We start from the raw sequence: 16,175 nt of genomic DNA, 5'->3' as shown, positions 1-16,175 counted from the left end.
AGTCCTTTCGACGCCATTTTGCGGTCGGCTATTGCAATTGAGTGCAGCCCCGACTTCATCAGCTTCCAGTTCCGTTCTCCTCAGCCCCAGGGATCCGGATCCCTCGAGGAGCTCAAGGATACGTGCCCGGGCACTCTGGCACGCACTTTAAGTTTCATTAAACAAAACCATCGCGCCTAGGCCTTCGAAGATTGCCTATAAATTCATGGAAGTCAGTGAAATGGAAAGCAAAATCTATGGCGGACGCAATTTGGTACAGTGTGCTGTCGGAAAACAAGATCGATACTAAAATTCCAAATGCTGATACAAATAAGAGTAACTAGAATAATGAATTTTTTTGTTACATTAAAAATGTTTTTTTTTCTTGTTCGTTAACTTTTAAGTCATCTTTCGAAGCTTCACTGTATTTCTCGCCGTTTTCCGACGCTGCTGACACAGCAGTGGAAATCCGTTTGCATTTCAGTGAGTCCAGGCTGTCGGGTGGGATTCCTATTGCCAGACCCACATTCCTTGGACGACCATTAAATCTGCAACAATTTACTTGTGATTGACATGTTTATAAGGGTCGTAACCCACAGAACCCCTTCCCTAGACCATTTTTCCAGGGAGTGACCCTTTTCTGGTGGAGATGTTTGTTTTTGTCCCCTTTCATAAACGAGTGAAGCCTAAAACGGTTCTGGACTGCTCCTTTTTTTCATTTATCACGCAAAGAGAAATAAATCTTTGATATTTGTGCTGTCAAGGAAGCATACTAAATATCCTTCTGCACTTTCCAGTACTTTTCCTTGGCGAGGCGGAAGATATTGAAGTGGACAACAATTCGTGGCATTGTCTGAAAACTCTCAGCACACACAATTAAAAGTTCCCACGTCAAGGGATACATGAATAAAACAACAAAACGAGTGCGTGAGGAAGAAAACATAACTGAATCGAACGGATAATACCCTAAAAAACAGAGACAGATATTAGTGAATTAATTAGGAATAAAAATCACAACTTATCAACTTTAGAACTCGTATTTGAATAAACTTTCCAAATGAACATCCATTTAATTGAATTCCCACATATAAAACTCTCTTGCCAAGTTCATCATACCCATAAAAGTAGAAAAGAAGTGGAAGCAATGAAAATAAAAAAAAGTGTTCCACAGAATCTTCGATATCTCCATTGGCGGACAAAACGCGTGTTTTGTTTTAATTTTGCACTTGGAAGAAGAAAAGAAATCCCAACCGGTTTTCAAAGGCGCCCCCCTAAAAAGGGCAAAACGTGCGGGTAATCATCAGCCAGCGCAGTAAAAAATGAAAATACGAAATACTACATACAGTTCACGATCAATTGAAATGCAACAAAAAACAGCTGACATGCAAGCAACTGCAACTCGAACGCACTTCGAGCCGCAACTCGAACCGAAAAACCAGGTTGGCACCGATCGTGGCTAAGATCGAAACAAAGTTTGGAAACTTTCAGTTGAGCGCGAGAATTCCACGCGGGCGGACGGGGCGGATGAACGATATCGGTGTCTTGTCGGTTTTATTCTGGTGTCGAAAAGAGCGATAAGAACTGAATTCGTTTCGAAATACTGAGAAGTAAGACACCAAAACGATAAGGAGTCGCCGCTCTGCATGTTAAAACCAAGTCGAGTTACTTCACATGGAACAACACGCAAAATGAACTAAAAACTCATTTCGAAACAGCTGAACACATTTGTCAGCTGGTTAAACAAATTTTGTGTGGAGAAATGCTAATGAGTTCCGTTGCTGTTGCCGCTGAACTTTTCAATTAATTTAACAGCCCATCGTCGTTGGCATAGATCTTATCGCCATATCATAAAACAAAAAAATAAAAGCCCAGCCGAGGAAAACAAAACCCAAAAAAGGTTCTCAAGAAAGTTTAACGAAATTGAAAGAAAACAACACAGCAGCTCAAACGGTTTTTGTTGCTGCCATCTATTTTGGAAGCGATTTTTTCTTTTTTTAGGCCGAAAGGTGCGCCCGATTCCAAAGATTCGAGGCATTACGAGCCCCGCGGGGTTCTCAATTTTCAGCTACCCTTTTCGTGAGTTTTTCGCTGAGCTCAGTGGGATATAAAAATATAGACATAACTCTGCTCATATTTGCAAGTATTTTTCGTACTGACATTTGAAACCAGAAATATGTATGCCCCATCCCAGAGTTGCTGCTGCAAGGTTGTTTTTTTTTTACCTGTCCTCTGCCATTAATTGAAATCCAATGCGGAAGGGGCGTAGTAAAGTGCATTGAGAAGGGGTTTTTGGAAGGGGGCCAACCGACCGCTAGGCTATGACAATTATTACAGCTTCCCAAAAGCGGCCAAAGAAACAGGTTGCTCTCGCTCCTGCCATCAAAAACTCGCAGTAAAGCCAAGTAGTGCAAATTGGTTAGCATAGAACATAGAACATAAAACATAAAAAAGGGGAAAGGAAGTTGGGCCTGCAGTACCGGGTTTTAAATACACTTTATAAGGCAGAAAATCAAAAATATACCATAATTTAAATAAGTGCCTGCTGCAAATGTCACTTTCTATAATAGCAAAGCTGGTCTTATATAACTAATCTAATCTATAATTTCTATCAAAACATATATATATCAAGACAAGAGTTAAGCAGATCTCCGAATACTCTTTGGTAGAGTAAAGAAAAAGCGGAGCAAGATGGGGCTGACTGAGAGACAGGAAAAGAGGCATCGACCACTTACGCATAACTGTAAGATAGACTGGCAGCAAACAGGATTTCTGGCACGTACTTCTGGCTCACAAGTGAAAGAATTACTTGGCTCTTTTCCTCCTCTATGTAGCATATATTGTACATACCATATAGCGTTTGGGTCTGCCGCGCCCCTTATCAACCGACAAATTAAGTTCAAACTGCTGCTGCTGGCCGGCATGGAAAAGAGCTAAAACTCCAATTTGTGTCAAAATACTCATGCGCAAAAATGGAATTTTTCCATTAGGCCAGAGAGACCCAAACTGAAAAAGCCAACAAAAAACTCCTAAACTAACATGAAAACAGTGAAAATCATGTGGAGAGACTAGCTAGGCACTGAGAGAAATTGAGTAGATCGTAAAAGTATTTTACAATAATGCCATTCGTAGTTAAATGAAGTAAGCGCTGGTTGCTTCGTTTAAATGGCCTGCAGCTATTTAAGCCAAACTATCGTTTTAAGGGTATGAGCATTTTCCTCAGTGTACCAGACTAAAGTAAAGTAAAGGCAACCAAAGTTTCAGGCTGCAACTTGTCAAACGTGTTCCCCAACAAAGTCTCGCGGCATTTGGAAATGTGCAGCATTGTGCAGCGGCAAGAAAAACAGCAGCAGCAGCCACAGAAACGAAAACAACTCGCATAACTGTGACTTGTATTAATTTTCAAGCTTTTCCAAACAGCCAACTGCAAACAAAAAGAAAATCCTAATACCGCGTTGTCTCAGCAGCAAAATGTTCGCGGCGACAAGAGGCTCAATTAGCATTTAGAAAAGCCGCATCGTCATCGCGATCCCATCATTAAACTCCCTATAGATGGAGGAGGACGTGCTGAACGCCCTGCAGACGCGGAGTGCCTACTTATCCGGCGGATTCGATCGCCAGAAGCGCATCGTCTTCGTTGTCAACGCATTCAACGATCTGCAGCTGTGGAATCGCCGCTATCTGCAGGTGACTCTGGACTATCTGAAGCGGTCTCTCAGGTGAGAATCGGGAATTAAGTGGTATTAGGCATTTGCCATTAGGCACAGAAACTTTAGAAACCGGCAGTGGAAATGCCGACGATTCATTAGCATATGGCCGAAATATGCAAATAGCCCGCAGATGATGAAGGTTCATTTTTTGTCGTCTTTAATGCATTACTTTTCATTAGACACGGCTCTCTGGGAGGGGTCTTAAAACGGGTCTCGAAAAGCGGAAAACACCTAACAAAATCTGGTTATTTATATGCTAAGTGTCAGATATTTAAAGCCAACTAAATAATTTAAAGTTTCTGAAGTCAGATGATTTGTCTTGAATGGAAAACATTGTTAATATCCACTTACATATATTACTTCAGAGTAACTTGATACAAAGTTCGGTCAGTTTAAGCACACTTTCATTTTATAAACACACTTTACAAGCAACATATGTAAAAATAGTAGTAGCAATAAATGTACCCTCTTAAAAACCTTAAGATAATTTATGAAAATTATATACCGTTCGTAACCTATTTAAACAACTACCTATGGGCTTTACGCCCTTCTTTTGTTATTTCCCATTTAAGTTTGTTTATTTATTGGCACAACAAGCAAATTGTTTAAGTTTACGAGGTAGGCATCAAACAATCTTTTAAATACAGGGAAGAAGCCACATGAATTATGGATATATTGATTGTGATCAATCAACTGGCAGTTCCCCTGAAAAAAGAGTGTCTGATTAAAGCCAAATCCTAACTGGCAAGCTAATGAAGCGCTTAAAGACGCTTTCCTCCAGTCCCAAACCGATTAACCAACTTGACATTAATCTCTTTCAGCGCTTCGGTGTTGCAGAATGGCGTGAGTGTGGTGGTCAATGCCCAGGAGAGCAGTTCGCGGATATCACGGCAGCAGGTGCGACAGATTTACGCCCTCTTCGGGGGCGACATCAATGTGGATCTGTATCTAGTCAGGGCGGAGGGCTTCTGGGAGAAGCATGTGGAGCCGTGCACCAAGTCCCAGGTCAAGGGAGAGGTAAGCTAATAGCTTAGGTTGGACACAACTCAAGAAGTGAATTAAAGATTTAAATAGCTTCCCATTAAATCGATTTAGTTCCTAATAAAATATATCATAACCATAAACTGCAACATAGTAATTAGAATTTCCACATTGAACTCATTAATTTCTCACTGTGCTCTCTTAATAGCCCCTGGTGCTGTCGAAGGCGAGGCTGTTCAAGTTCATAGAGCCGCAGAACCTGCCCGAGGAACTGGGCGGCACCTTGCAGTTCAACTACGATCTGTGGCTGCAGCAGCGCAAGGTAAGTGCCCCAATTTCTGTACCGTTCGAACGGCACATAATGGCTATATTTACGCAGTCCATCGACGAGTTCACCAAGTCGCATGTGCAGACTTTGGCTTCGATGGAGAAACTGTTGGCTCTTCTGCGGGAGCACAAGTCTCTGCGGCCGGCGGAAGCGGATGTGGAGCTGAAGAAGTGCGCCCAGATGCATGCCGGTGTGCAAAACGACATAGAGACCGCCATCGACTTGGGTGAGTCGAGTTCGTTGCTTGAGTCTTTTGTTTTTTTTGGTCTGTTCGCTAGTCGTTTTTTGTTTGCCCCGCGAGCAATTAACATAATTCGGTTTGCCCTCGAAGCAAACGAGTTAAGTGAGACAGACAGAGACGGAAAGAAAGACACACAACATGTGACAAGTAAATCATTGAATTTTGTGTGTGTTTTCAATTAGAAATGCGCCACGTTTGGCAAACTCGTTTTTCGCGCCGTTTGTTGTCGATTTTTATTGTGGGTTGATTTTAACGGCACTGAATAACATTGAGCTTGGATACTGAGGCCTACAGAAGGTCTTTTAGGTAGAAATGCGTCTTTTGATAAGATAATTTTAAAATCTACAGTTCCATACGATGTTGAATAGACTTGGCTATGATTTGACAATTGAGAATTGTTTGTGAAATTAGAAAGATTGATTGATTGGAAATGGCAGACATCCCGAATATTATCAAAATTTTCGTAAGACTTTAACAATCATGACTTCATGAATTCCACATATTAATTCAGAATTTATGAAAGCCACAGCTAAGAATCAAATACTTTTCTGGCTTCATTAAGTTATTTTCGAGAATCATTTGCGGTTGGGGATCATTGTGCCCTGAGCAAACCGTGTTTCACAGTGTTCACACTTCAATTTTTGAACAACGACTTCAAATTCGGAAGAGTTCTGGTTTGAGTGCGTGGGTTTGGCAAAACGACAACCAAAGCAACAGCAACAATCGTGACCTTTCACTTACAGCCACAAAAATCGGTGATGCGCATCGAAATGGTGGCACATGCCACAGTCCAAAGAGCTAGACTGGGATTAAAAAACCACTCCGGGCGTGAGTTTTCACTTTTGTGGATGTGTGAATAGCGCTAGATCCGATCCCCGCGCAATGAAAGCCCAAAAATACACTCCGAGAAATACGATGATTGATGTTCTAAAATTCTAAGGAAATATTTATTTTATGTCTTCACCAATTCCAGTCAAGAATGTATTAAATAAGTGATTGGGAATAGAAAATGTTTTGCAGGTATAGATTATTTTTCAGAGTGCCATTTTCTCATCCCCTTTCCCTTTTCTCTTTGCATGTCGGCATTGTTCAGGTAACGCGATCTTGGCCCGCTTCAACGAGGTCTACGAGACGCATTCACCGCCGCCACAAGCGGTCGCACCTGCCTCGGAGTCCCCTGCGGGTCCCCCGCCCATCGCTGCCCACTCCGCCAGTGCAGGTTCCCCCCAGAAGCCCCTCCTGCCACCCGATCTCGCCTGTGAACGCACCCGCATCGAGTTGCGATTGAATGAGATCGAAAAGAAGCAGACGGCCATCCGGACTGCATGGCTGGAACTGCTCCGATCTCTGAGGGAGGCACGCGAACTCAGCACTTTGGAGGATGGAGTGTCCTTCGTCACCAATTGGATCCTGCAGGAGGCCGAGCTGTTACTCAGTCGCCAAAGGAGCGTTGCAGGTGATGTTAGGGGATGTGAGGCACTACGTTCTGCTCACGACCAACTGGAACTGGAGTGCCGGGAAACCTACGGTTGCTATGCGGAGTTGCTCTACAAGATCGAAAAGTTTGCCGCTGAAAGGCAGGCATCTTCAAAGGACATGGACCGATGCCAGGATCTTCTTTCGCAGCGAGACTTCATGCAGTTTGTGTGTCGCTCCTTTGCAAAGCGATTGGAGCGACGAAGAAATGTACTGATGACCGCCCTGAGGTTCCATCGCCTCCTCGATCAATTTGAGGATTTACTGGCCACCGGTAACCATGTGGTGGAGGTGGACAGTCGATCGCTTGACTGGCCCGAGGCAGAGCAGTTACTCATGCAGCTCAATAAAAACCAGGAAATGTTGGGTGAGTTTAAAAATATTAACAAACAAGTGTAATTTTGTATATTGCTAAAGAAATATTTATGCAGCCTTGACAACTACACTCGAAATATAGCCAGCGAACCTTGAAATAAGCTAGAATTGCTCTGATAATTACCATGGATATGACAAAAAAGTATTCTGAACAAAAAAATCATACCAAATACTTTCAACAAGTGTCACGCTTTCAAATTTAAATGAATAGAAGGTTAATATGAACGCATTCAAAACATCTGCTGGAACTCGATCTTTTGAGATCGAACACAGCATGATTTGGCTGCAACTCAAATAGTATACATCGAACCAATACTCTTTCTAGCATGGAACCGTTCCTAATTAGCTTAAATAATCGTATCATTTGAAATAATATACATTTTAATAAAATCATAGTTGTATATTTAGGTCTGTCCGAACTCGAGCCGTAAACAACAAATCTCTAAACATGCTATATCCAACATCCAACCGATCTCTAAACATGTTTCCAACATCCACAGGCCACGTCGAGCGCGAACTTGTGCGTGAAGGTGAAAAGCTGAGCGACATGCTGGCCATGCCAGTGAAAGACGCTCTGGGCCGTGACCTCCAGCTGGACTACAGTGCCGAGATCGCCCAGCTGCGCCGGCAGATCGACGAGAGCCGGCGTCGTCGTCAGGTGTGCGGACATCGGCTAGCGCTGCAGCGGCTCACCTTGGAGCAGGTGACCCACATCCACGCCTACGAGGAGGACGCGCGGAGGGCGCGGGACTGGCTGCAGGAGTTGTATGCCGTCTTGCTGCGCTGCCACTCCCATGTCGGCTGCAACATCCACGAGATTCAGCTGCAGAAGGATGAGCTGCAGGGGTTCGAGGAAACCGGACGGGTGAGTTTTCCCCCGTTTTTCGGGCGACTTCATTTTTTTGGGGGGGAAATAAGATGGAGGGAATCCATCCAGACTGCAAGACAGAGACGGGGAGTGACTGTTTGGCCAAGGTTTCTATCTAGCTGTATCATATTTATTAAAAACTATCTACATATTGCTAGGATATTGATAAAATTATCCTCTGATTTTAAAATTTTTGCATATATGTACTAATTATGCTTTCTGCTTTAGAGCATCTACCACTATGGCTGCCAATTGCTGGAGGCTTCCCAAACGCTGCGCCTCTGCTGCAAACTGGAACCATCATCATTTAGGTCACAAAGCAATTCCAGTCAGGGTTTCATTAGTGACGAACTGCAGCACACGTGGCACAGCCTACAGTCTGTGGCCCAGGAGCAAATGACCAGACTGCGCGTCTCCGCCGTTTTCCACCGCAGTGTGGAGGCCTATTACCGCCAGTTGAGGGAACTTCGACCCCTTTTGACCAAGGAACTGTCCGCCCAACTACAGCAGCAGCAAAGACAGCAGCACAACCGCAGCAGCAGTGGAATAGGTAGCGATGCCGAGGCAGAATTGGAATCGGAGCTGTCTCCATTGGGGGAGATGCCTCCGCGACTACAGAGGCACTTGGTGGCCAGGGAGCAACTGCTCGTCGAAGTGGGCAGAATGGTCAGACTGGGAAGATTGCTGAAGAAGCGTCTCAAAGAGCCCTTCGTTCTGGACGCATTAACAGGAAAGAGGTGAGTTATAGCGACTAAAAATCTATAATACTTTTGCAGGTGCGTGAGTGCATGGACTTTAACTTTGTATCGGCGGCTACTTCATTATGCTCAACGCATAAAACTCAGAAACAAAAACTGCAAAACGTTCTGCATATCAAATAAAAATGAGAAAGATTTCCACTAAAATCCCCACGAGTTCGCGGCAAATTAACTTAGAAAAAGAGCAAAGAACTAACAAGTTGCTAGAAATAAAACTAAAAGAAATGATAAATTGTATTTGGAAAACAAAGTACAAAGGCAACTTGGCAATAAAAATATAAAAATCATGATAATCAGGTTTTAAAAAACAGACTTCATTTATGAACTCAATGCTGTAAATAAAACCTGAGTCAGAAAGTTTATTATTGAGATAAATATCCCATACAAGCCTGAATATATTAACATCCTGCCCTACGACAAATAAAACGATTTCTTCAAAAGCCATTAACACGTGTACAACACCTACCAAATGTATTAAATCAAATATAACTTGTTCGCTATCAAAAAAAATTATAGTCATATAAAAGCAATTCGAAGTCCATCAAACCGAACCACACTTCCCAAGTAACCACAAACTAGACAGCCAAAAATAATTTTTGACTGAATGAAACAAATGTCAAGCTGCCGCGACGCACTCAAAAGTTCCACCACCCAAAATTCGAAAGAAGCACAAAAAAAATATTGAAATAAAATAAAAGAACTATTCTATATAGCAGCTCATTCCGTCCAAGATTCGGCGTCCAAATCCAAGCAGTCTATTTCAGTGCGTGGTCCAGTGCGGTTGTCGTTCGGTCCTCCTTTCTGTTTTCCGTTTTTCGGCACGGAGCGGGAAAACTCAAGAAAACTGTCGGTTTGTCAAAGCATATATGTATGTATAGAGCACATATCAGATAAAGAGTGAATTTGCTGGAGAACAGGCGTGACAAGTGGGTCACAGCGGGGAGCATTGTGATAGGAAGGTGATAAATATAGAAGTGTCTTCATGGTTCCACTCTCGAAATATCTGCATGCTTATCCCGGCAAAGTGAATAATTGAATCTACAATTATCAGAGAGACGTAGCTCACTTCAACTGGCCACTAGCCAAACGCGTGTTGCTGCCCCTTACGTCAAACTAATTGTTCCACGCCCAAAAAAAAAAAAAAAAAAAACAAAAAAAAAGAGGCGCCAACTAGGCAGCGAACCCAAAAAAGCTCAAAATGTTTGCCAGATTTCGTAATTTGTTTGCCAAATCAAAGGGCGATGAGGAAGTGGAGCAGGAGGTTGGACCCAGGCCGGAAGTGCCCAGCATTGTGGTGGATGAACCGCCCAATGAGGTGGAGATTCCGGTTGAGGAAGGTGAAAATAAATCCCTGGATGAAGCTGCTTATCAGGCTAATGCCTCTGCTCCTTTGGCCAGCGAAGAGGAGGATTTGGTACAGAGCCCCCCTGAGATCCTAAGTGAATCCTCCAGCGATCTAAGTCGACTTTTGGACGCTATCAATGAGGCCAGTAAGCTACCCGAACTAAGCAGCGAAGATGGCCAAGGTGAAGATGAGGACTACGAGGATGAAGACGATGATGAGACAGCCAGTACTTCAAGTGTCAAGACCAAAATAGCCAAGGCCTCAATAGAAAGGGATATTATCTTGGAGGAAACCGAAGAGGAGGAGGATGAGGTGGATTCGGGTCCGCCGCTAAAGAGTCTGGACAAGATCAAGGCCCTCATCCGCAACGACAGTGAAACATATCCGCATAGCGACTATACCGACAATGAAACACCATCGCACTCACGCACTGCCTCAGTGGATTCCGGAGCTCCCGATAATCCCCGTCTCTCTGGTGATTTTAGTGTCGTGGCCGATGAACTACCCCTGGATTGCACTGCACCAAGTCCACTCCATGACAGTGGAAGGACCAGCAGTGCTGGAAGCGAGATACCCGTGGAAACCCTGCCAGCTACTGTGCAAGTGGTGCCCACAGGCAGCAACGAACTGGCCTGCGCCGCCATTTCCCACAAGCTGGGAGCCATTGCCGAGGTAGCCGAGTCCCTGGACGCAGTCATCCGGGATGTCCAGCAGCAGGAGGGCGTTGTTAGCAATGGAATCAGCAATGTCACTGGAGGACATGGCATAAAAAAATTGGGAAGCATTGAGGTAAGTTTAAATAATAAAAATGTTGATTCTTTTTCCGTTTGTGTAAAATGGTACTAATCTCGTCGCTTTAGGATTGGCAATCGCGCTCCACCGAGGACGAATCCTTCGCCACTGCCTCCGAAGGCAACTTTACGCCGAACTCGCATTCCTCATCCTTTCAAACAGCCTCAGGACGCACTAGCTCCTACATAGGATCGGCCAAGAACTCCTTCGATGAGGCGGACGACTCAACTTTAAGCACATTCGAAATACCCGAACTACCACCTTCGCCAGTCAATATGTCCTTTGATAGCTCCGAAATGAGCTACTTCTCCGACCGTCAGCAGAGGATGAAAAGTGAAGATCAGGACAGTGTGGCGGGCATGGCAGAGCTGCATAGTCAGAGTGTAACGCCCACTCCGGACGAGGAGCAGCAACACCTGCTTCTGCCACTACCATTGCCGCAGGCCATCGAATCGGACAGCGAGGTGGAAGGATTCAATTTGGCCACTGGCATTACGACGGAGCTGGCGCCCAGGATGTCCAACGCCCACACGCCGGAGGTGAGCTACACATCGGCCAATAACACCGCTCCGGCTTCAACTAACCCCAACGAATCGAAACCGCCGCCTTCTTGGCGACGCAGCAAATACTACGAGAACATAACGAAACAGACGATCAAGGGATTTCTCTGAGAGATCTGGACAAGCTGTCCCAGTTGAAAGATGAACACAAAACGATTTCCCGCCCAATTAACCAGCGCCATTTGCTTCTCTGCCGATCCTCGACATTCTTGCCATTAATTAGTTGGCATACTATTTTTGCTGTTTTCCCAAAACCAATTTTAGCCCATGAGCTAAAAGTTTTTGTCTTTTTTATTTTGTTTGCCATTTTACTTTGCATGATTGTTCACTGTTTTCTACCAAAATTTATTAGTTCGATTGAACTTTAGCTTAAAAGATATACTAAAATGCCTGCGCAAAAGGTTTTTAAATATTTTATGTTTGAAAAATGTCTTTTGCTTATACTTTCTCTGCTTTAAATATAGTAGTAGAAATATTTATTTAGTTAGTTCAAATTAAGTCTAAGGCTTGCAAAAATTAGAGAATTCCCAAATGGTTAGAAAATATATTTAAAGTAAGAATTTAAATTCACTTACGGCCAGTCGAAATTTTTGCCATTAATCATATGTTTAATATTTATTTATAACTATTTCTCCCACACAGTCACAGTCACAAAACATAGTGCAATTAATATCGAACATGTTTTACCCCAAAAATAAAGCTAATCATTTATAATTTTTTTCAATACCTCCTAACTTTTCAGGTATTTAGTTTTAAATTTTATGCTTAAGCAAGTAAGTAACTCGTAACTGCAAAATTTGAATGTAATCTCGAAAATCCATGAAAACATTGCATAACTTTGGGCTGCATCCGTGAAAAGTCATTGCCATCATCTGCACTTAACCCTTGAGTGCTCTTTTGGACTTTTCCACCCTAAATAATTTTTTTCAATTTCCCTCTGTGGGTGGCCCTTTCCCCCAAACATTTAACAAGTGGTCCTCAAGTGATTTCAATTATCTGAAATGTGAACTGGCAGTGGGTGCAGCGGGGAAATGGGGTTAAGAGGGGTTGGCTGCTTTTGTGAGCTTCGTCAAGTGGCTCATTAATCTCAATTAAAAAACATATAAATAAATCGCTCTGAGTGTGGTGAGTGAGTGAAAAGAGTTTATACTTAACGAGCTGATCATCCAGAAAGGCGAACCAAATATCTATGAGATTCTTTTCATGCCATTCGACCAGATTTTCTGACGTGCCGGCGCTGAAAGCATAATTCGATAAGTTCGAATCGTTGATAGCGAAAAATAATAACACACATCTGCAGCGCATTGATTGCCGCAACTGCTGTTGCACGCAAGAAGCGTCGGATGTTGCACGTTGAATATTGCACGAAATCCGGAGCCAAAGCCAAAGCTGCAAGACACGCATTTTGGGTGAAAAATACTTCATAAATTGGGGTATAGAGCATCATGGGTGGTGAGGGGATTTAAATGCGGGCGGTCAGTCAGTTTGCCTTGCATTAAGACACGATATCGTCTGGTTTCCTCCGCTGCTCTGGTGTTGTTATTTTGATCTTCCACTCTTCACCATGTTATTAAAGTACAAAAGCTGCACTTGAATATGTTGTGGTTTAAGGTACCTCGTCTTATATGGGGTGTATAAGACCAACGAGGAAAAGGTCTAGCCAAGGGGAAAAATCATCCACACATAAGATGTTAAGTTAGATGAATATTCAAAAGTAAATGCGAATAAATAAAGTGAGGGCATAAGAGGGTAGCAACAGTTCGCTTAAAGTTACCCTTTATCATCAGAATTACAGGGTACAAGCTCGCTTCATATCGCTTTACCTTCTCTTCGTATTGTAATTGCTGAAAAGCCGGGCGCAGGGCATTAAAAATTGAAATCATGAATTAACGACGCCGCGAATGCCAAGAGCACTTGTTTATTTATGTCGTCTCCCCTGAAGCCCCGCATCTTGCCTCTTTCTCTAGCGTCTAGCGTCTCCAGCCCTCTCTTTCACACTCTCTCATTTTCAAAATACAAGCCGGCTTTTCAAAACTGAGCTTAGCCAGTGTCAAGAGATCAAAACAAGAGAACCGCTACCTGCATGAATGAATTGAGCGAATCGGTTAAGTTTCATGGGCTGCACGCTCTTTATCTCTTTCTGATCGGCTGTCTCCCGTAGAATCTGCTCAGTCTTCGGTCTCCGGTCTTCAGTCTTCCGATCATTTAGTCAGTCTTGTTCGAAGTTCGCGGCGTTCGGTTGTTCGGCTGTTGGGAAAGCGGCGCGCGCGTTTTGATTTTCCACATCTCCACCGCTCGAATATAATGTGCGAATAAAAACATATCTATGTAAATTAAGTTAGGCAGAAAACGAGGAAGAAAACAATAAATTTGGCACTTCAAAAAAAAAGCGAAATGAAACGTAAATTAATCAGCCATAATTTACCTAGAACATTTTTGACATTCAAAAATGCTTGGCGCTAGTTTTTTTTGCGTTCACTCGTCTAAAGATGAAATCAACAATCTGTGCTAAATTTATTGTTGTTGTCGAATATTCAGTTTTGTGACGACCCTCAGAAAGCACAAACAAAATGTTTAACAAATAGAAAACGACACAGAATGCGCGAAAAAAATATTTTTCAAAAATATTCGGTGACCTGATGCATTGAAAGCTTATTTGTTTGAGTCATGTGCATATTTCAATATACTACAACAGTCCACGCCCCAGAAAATTTCAATCAACAATTTTCCATTTTTTTTTCTTTTAAATTTTTTGGACAACAACATATGGAGGCAAAGCATTTCCTCGATTGCGCTACTGTAAACTTTTATAAAGGGAACTTGTTCTTCCCAATTTTTGGTTTGCTGCTTATTTTTAGACAGCGCAAAGTACAATTAAAATAGTTTACATTACGCCAGCAACGGCGGCGACTATTAAAAATTGAGAGAAACACCAAAAATTACCTAATGGAGGCAGCTGGCTGCACACGAGCATACGCGGCGTATGCGTAATGTATTCAAAAATATCGAAAAATCCATGAAAAATGACTGACTGGCGACGACTTCTGCCAATGCAATTGGCACATGTTACAGATTTGACGAACATCCGCGCGCTTTATCTATTAGCTATAGTAGCCTGTATCTGTAGCATCGCAGTATCTGAGTATCTGGGCTAGAACAACAGTTTAGCTTCGTGGCAGAAATCGCCGCAAAAAATTACTCAATAGTTTGTTGTTTTAAAAATAAACGCGAATCGAGCATTGTCTTTGAGTTTTGGCGGGGCGGGGGGCTACCGAGGTTCTACAACGAGACTAGCACACGCATCAAAGGCAATTTTCTCAGGCTCAATATGCAAAAAGTACACACGATTCTCTCGGCTATATAGCCGTATATATAGACACTACGGAATAATAAACAGACACTAGAGCGACAGGGAGAGCGCGAGTATGAAGTCATAGTCATCGCGGCGGGCAAAAAGAATTCTCCGTTTCGAAAATCTACCGATTCGCGGAGGTTCTCAGACGATCGCCGGCGTTGATAGCGCTCGCAACGAAACGAAGGAACCGCCGAATCGAATCCCCTGGCTATAACTAATCCCAATAAATTAAATCCGAACGCGAGTGACTCAATCTAATAGTTCCACTTTTTCGAGCAGAGTTCAAAATGCAAAACACGAGACACAAGCAGGGGAAGTAAGCCAAAATACGAGAAAAACTAAACGACAGAGATTATAAAACGCCCACGCAAAACACACCAAACTACAAGCACTCACTCAATCCTCGAAAGTTAGTCAAAAAAAAAGAAAACAGAGAGAAGTAGAGACGAGCAGATAGAAAGAAAAGCAACCATGGAACGCCGCCAAGCCCTAGACTCATCGATGTCTTCGCTCTACTCGGTCGCCTCCTCCTCGAATCCCAATCCCCGCCAGCCGCACACCGGCCACCAACTTCAGACGCAGCAATCCCAGCAATCTCAGCAGTCCCAGCTAGACGCCTTCAATTATTCAGCAACAATGTCATCATCGTCGCCGACTCCAAGTCAGGCCATGTCCACAGCCATGTCCACGGGCACGGGCACCGGCACCGGCACCACCCACACCACACCACCATCCTCCTCCTCCCTGAGAGCCACCACCATTGGCACCGTTGTCGTCCGATGCGGACCCATCCAGCTGGTGATAGCGCTCCTACAAGTGAGTTGTACTCTTGTACCCCGCAAACAATAAAAATAGTAAACTAAAAAACGAAACGAATCCAAACAAAAAACACACAGCAAAAAGGCCAAGAAATGGGAAACAAACATGAAGAAACATTTATCTAGATACGGGAGAAGTGTTCGGAGAAAGCTCTTGAAGTGCGCGGAAATTTATGCGGAAGGCGATCTGGGAGGACTTCAAAAGAGATTTGGGACGGGGCATTGGGAGATCTTGAATAAATCATAAATCTAGAAGTGCAGTCAGGTTTCGAAAACACGGGGAAACATCTAGGATAAGCTGTGGTCATTGAAACATCTTATGAAAAAAGTTGCATTCGACTCAGTTTTATGTGAAGCTATAAAAATCCATAACAACCAATTAAGCCAGTCTAAATATATTAACCTTTTTTTTCAATATAAATGAGCTTATCATTTGAATGACGACATAATCTTTGTTCATTATTAATGACAGTGCAATTATATATTTACATTTTTTTCATTTTGCGTAGTGGGGCAAAAACAGTCTGAGAGATGTAAAGCAAAGAAAATAGTTCAATAGATACATTATCTCAGATTGTTATCAAATCATTTT

General features: G+C 43.1%; 2 protein-coding genes across 10 annotated transcripts in view; both read left to right on the top strand.

The window, feature by feature from the left end:
- Positions 1-1,462: 1,462 nt before the first annotated feature.
- CG15822 (uncharacterized protein) lies at positions 1,463-12,125 on the top strand. 4 transcript variants are annotated; one of them, NM_001274389.1, is made up of 10 exons: positions 1,463-1,586; positions 3,444-3,695; positions 4,508-4,703; positions 4,876-4,989; positions 5,047-5,221; positions 6,330-7,079; positions 7,588-7,952; positions 8,184-8,692; positions 10,544-10,847; positions 10,919-12,125. In NM_001274389.1, the coding sequence occupies exons 2-10, from the start codon at positions 3,529-3,531 to the stop codon at positions 11,519-11,521; spliced, it is 3,183 nt and encodes a 1,060-aa protein (NP_001261318.1). In that variant the 5' UTR covers positions 1,463-1,586; positions 3,444-3,528; the 3' UTR covers positions 11,522-12,125. The 4 variants fall into 4 exon arrangements, with proteins under 4 accessions (NP_001261318.1, NP_001261319.1, NP_001137872.2 ...); NM_001274390.1 differs by having other exon boundaries at positions 3,397-3,695; NM_001144400.2 differs by having other exon boundaries at positions 3,397-3,695; positions 9,923-10,847.
- A 1,500-nt stretch (positions 12,126-13,625) lies between these two features.
- Positions 13,626-16,175, top strand: part of zormin — a 34,235-nt gene continuing 31,685 nt past the window's right edge. For all 6 annotated transcript variants that reach the window (NM_001043113.2, NM_206240.2, NM_001043112.2 and 3 more), the window contains exons 1-2: positions 13,626-13,716; positions 15,045-15,581. In NM_001043113.2, coding sequence (NP_001036578.2) covers positions 15,237-15,581 — 345 coding nt within the window. In that variant the 5' untranslated portion in view covers positions 13,626-13,716; positions 15,045-15,236. The remainder of the gene's footprint in view (positions 13,717-15,044; positions 15,582-16,175) is intronic.

The sequence above is a fragment of the Drosophila melanogaster genome, chromosome 3L, assembly GCF_000001215.4.
Source record: "Drosophila melanogaster chromosome 3L".
In the NCBI taxonomy this organism is placed as follows: Eukaryota; Metazoa; Arthropoda; class Insecta; order Diptera; family Drosophilidae; genus Drosophila; species Drosophila melanogaster.
Note: the sequence above shows the minus strand (reverse complement) of the source record. Positions and strands in the feature narration are given on the sequence as shown.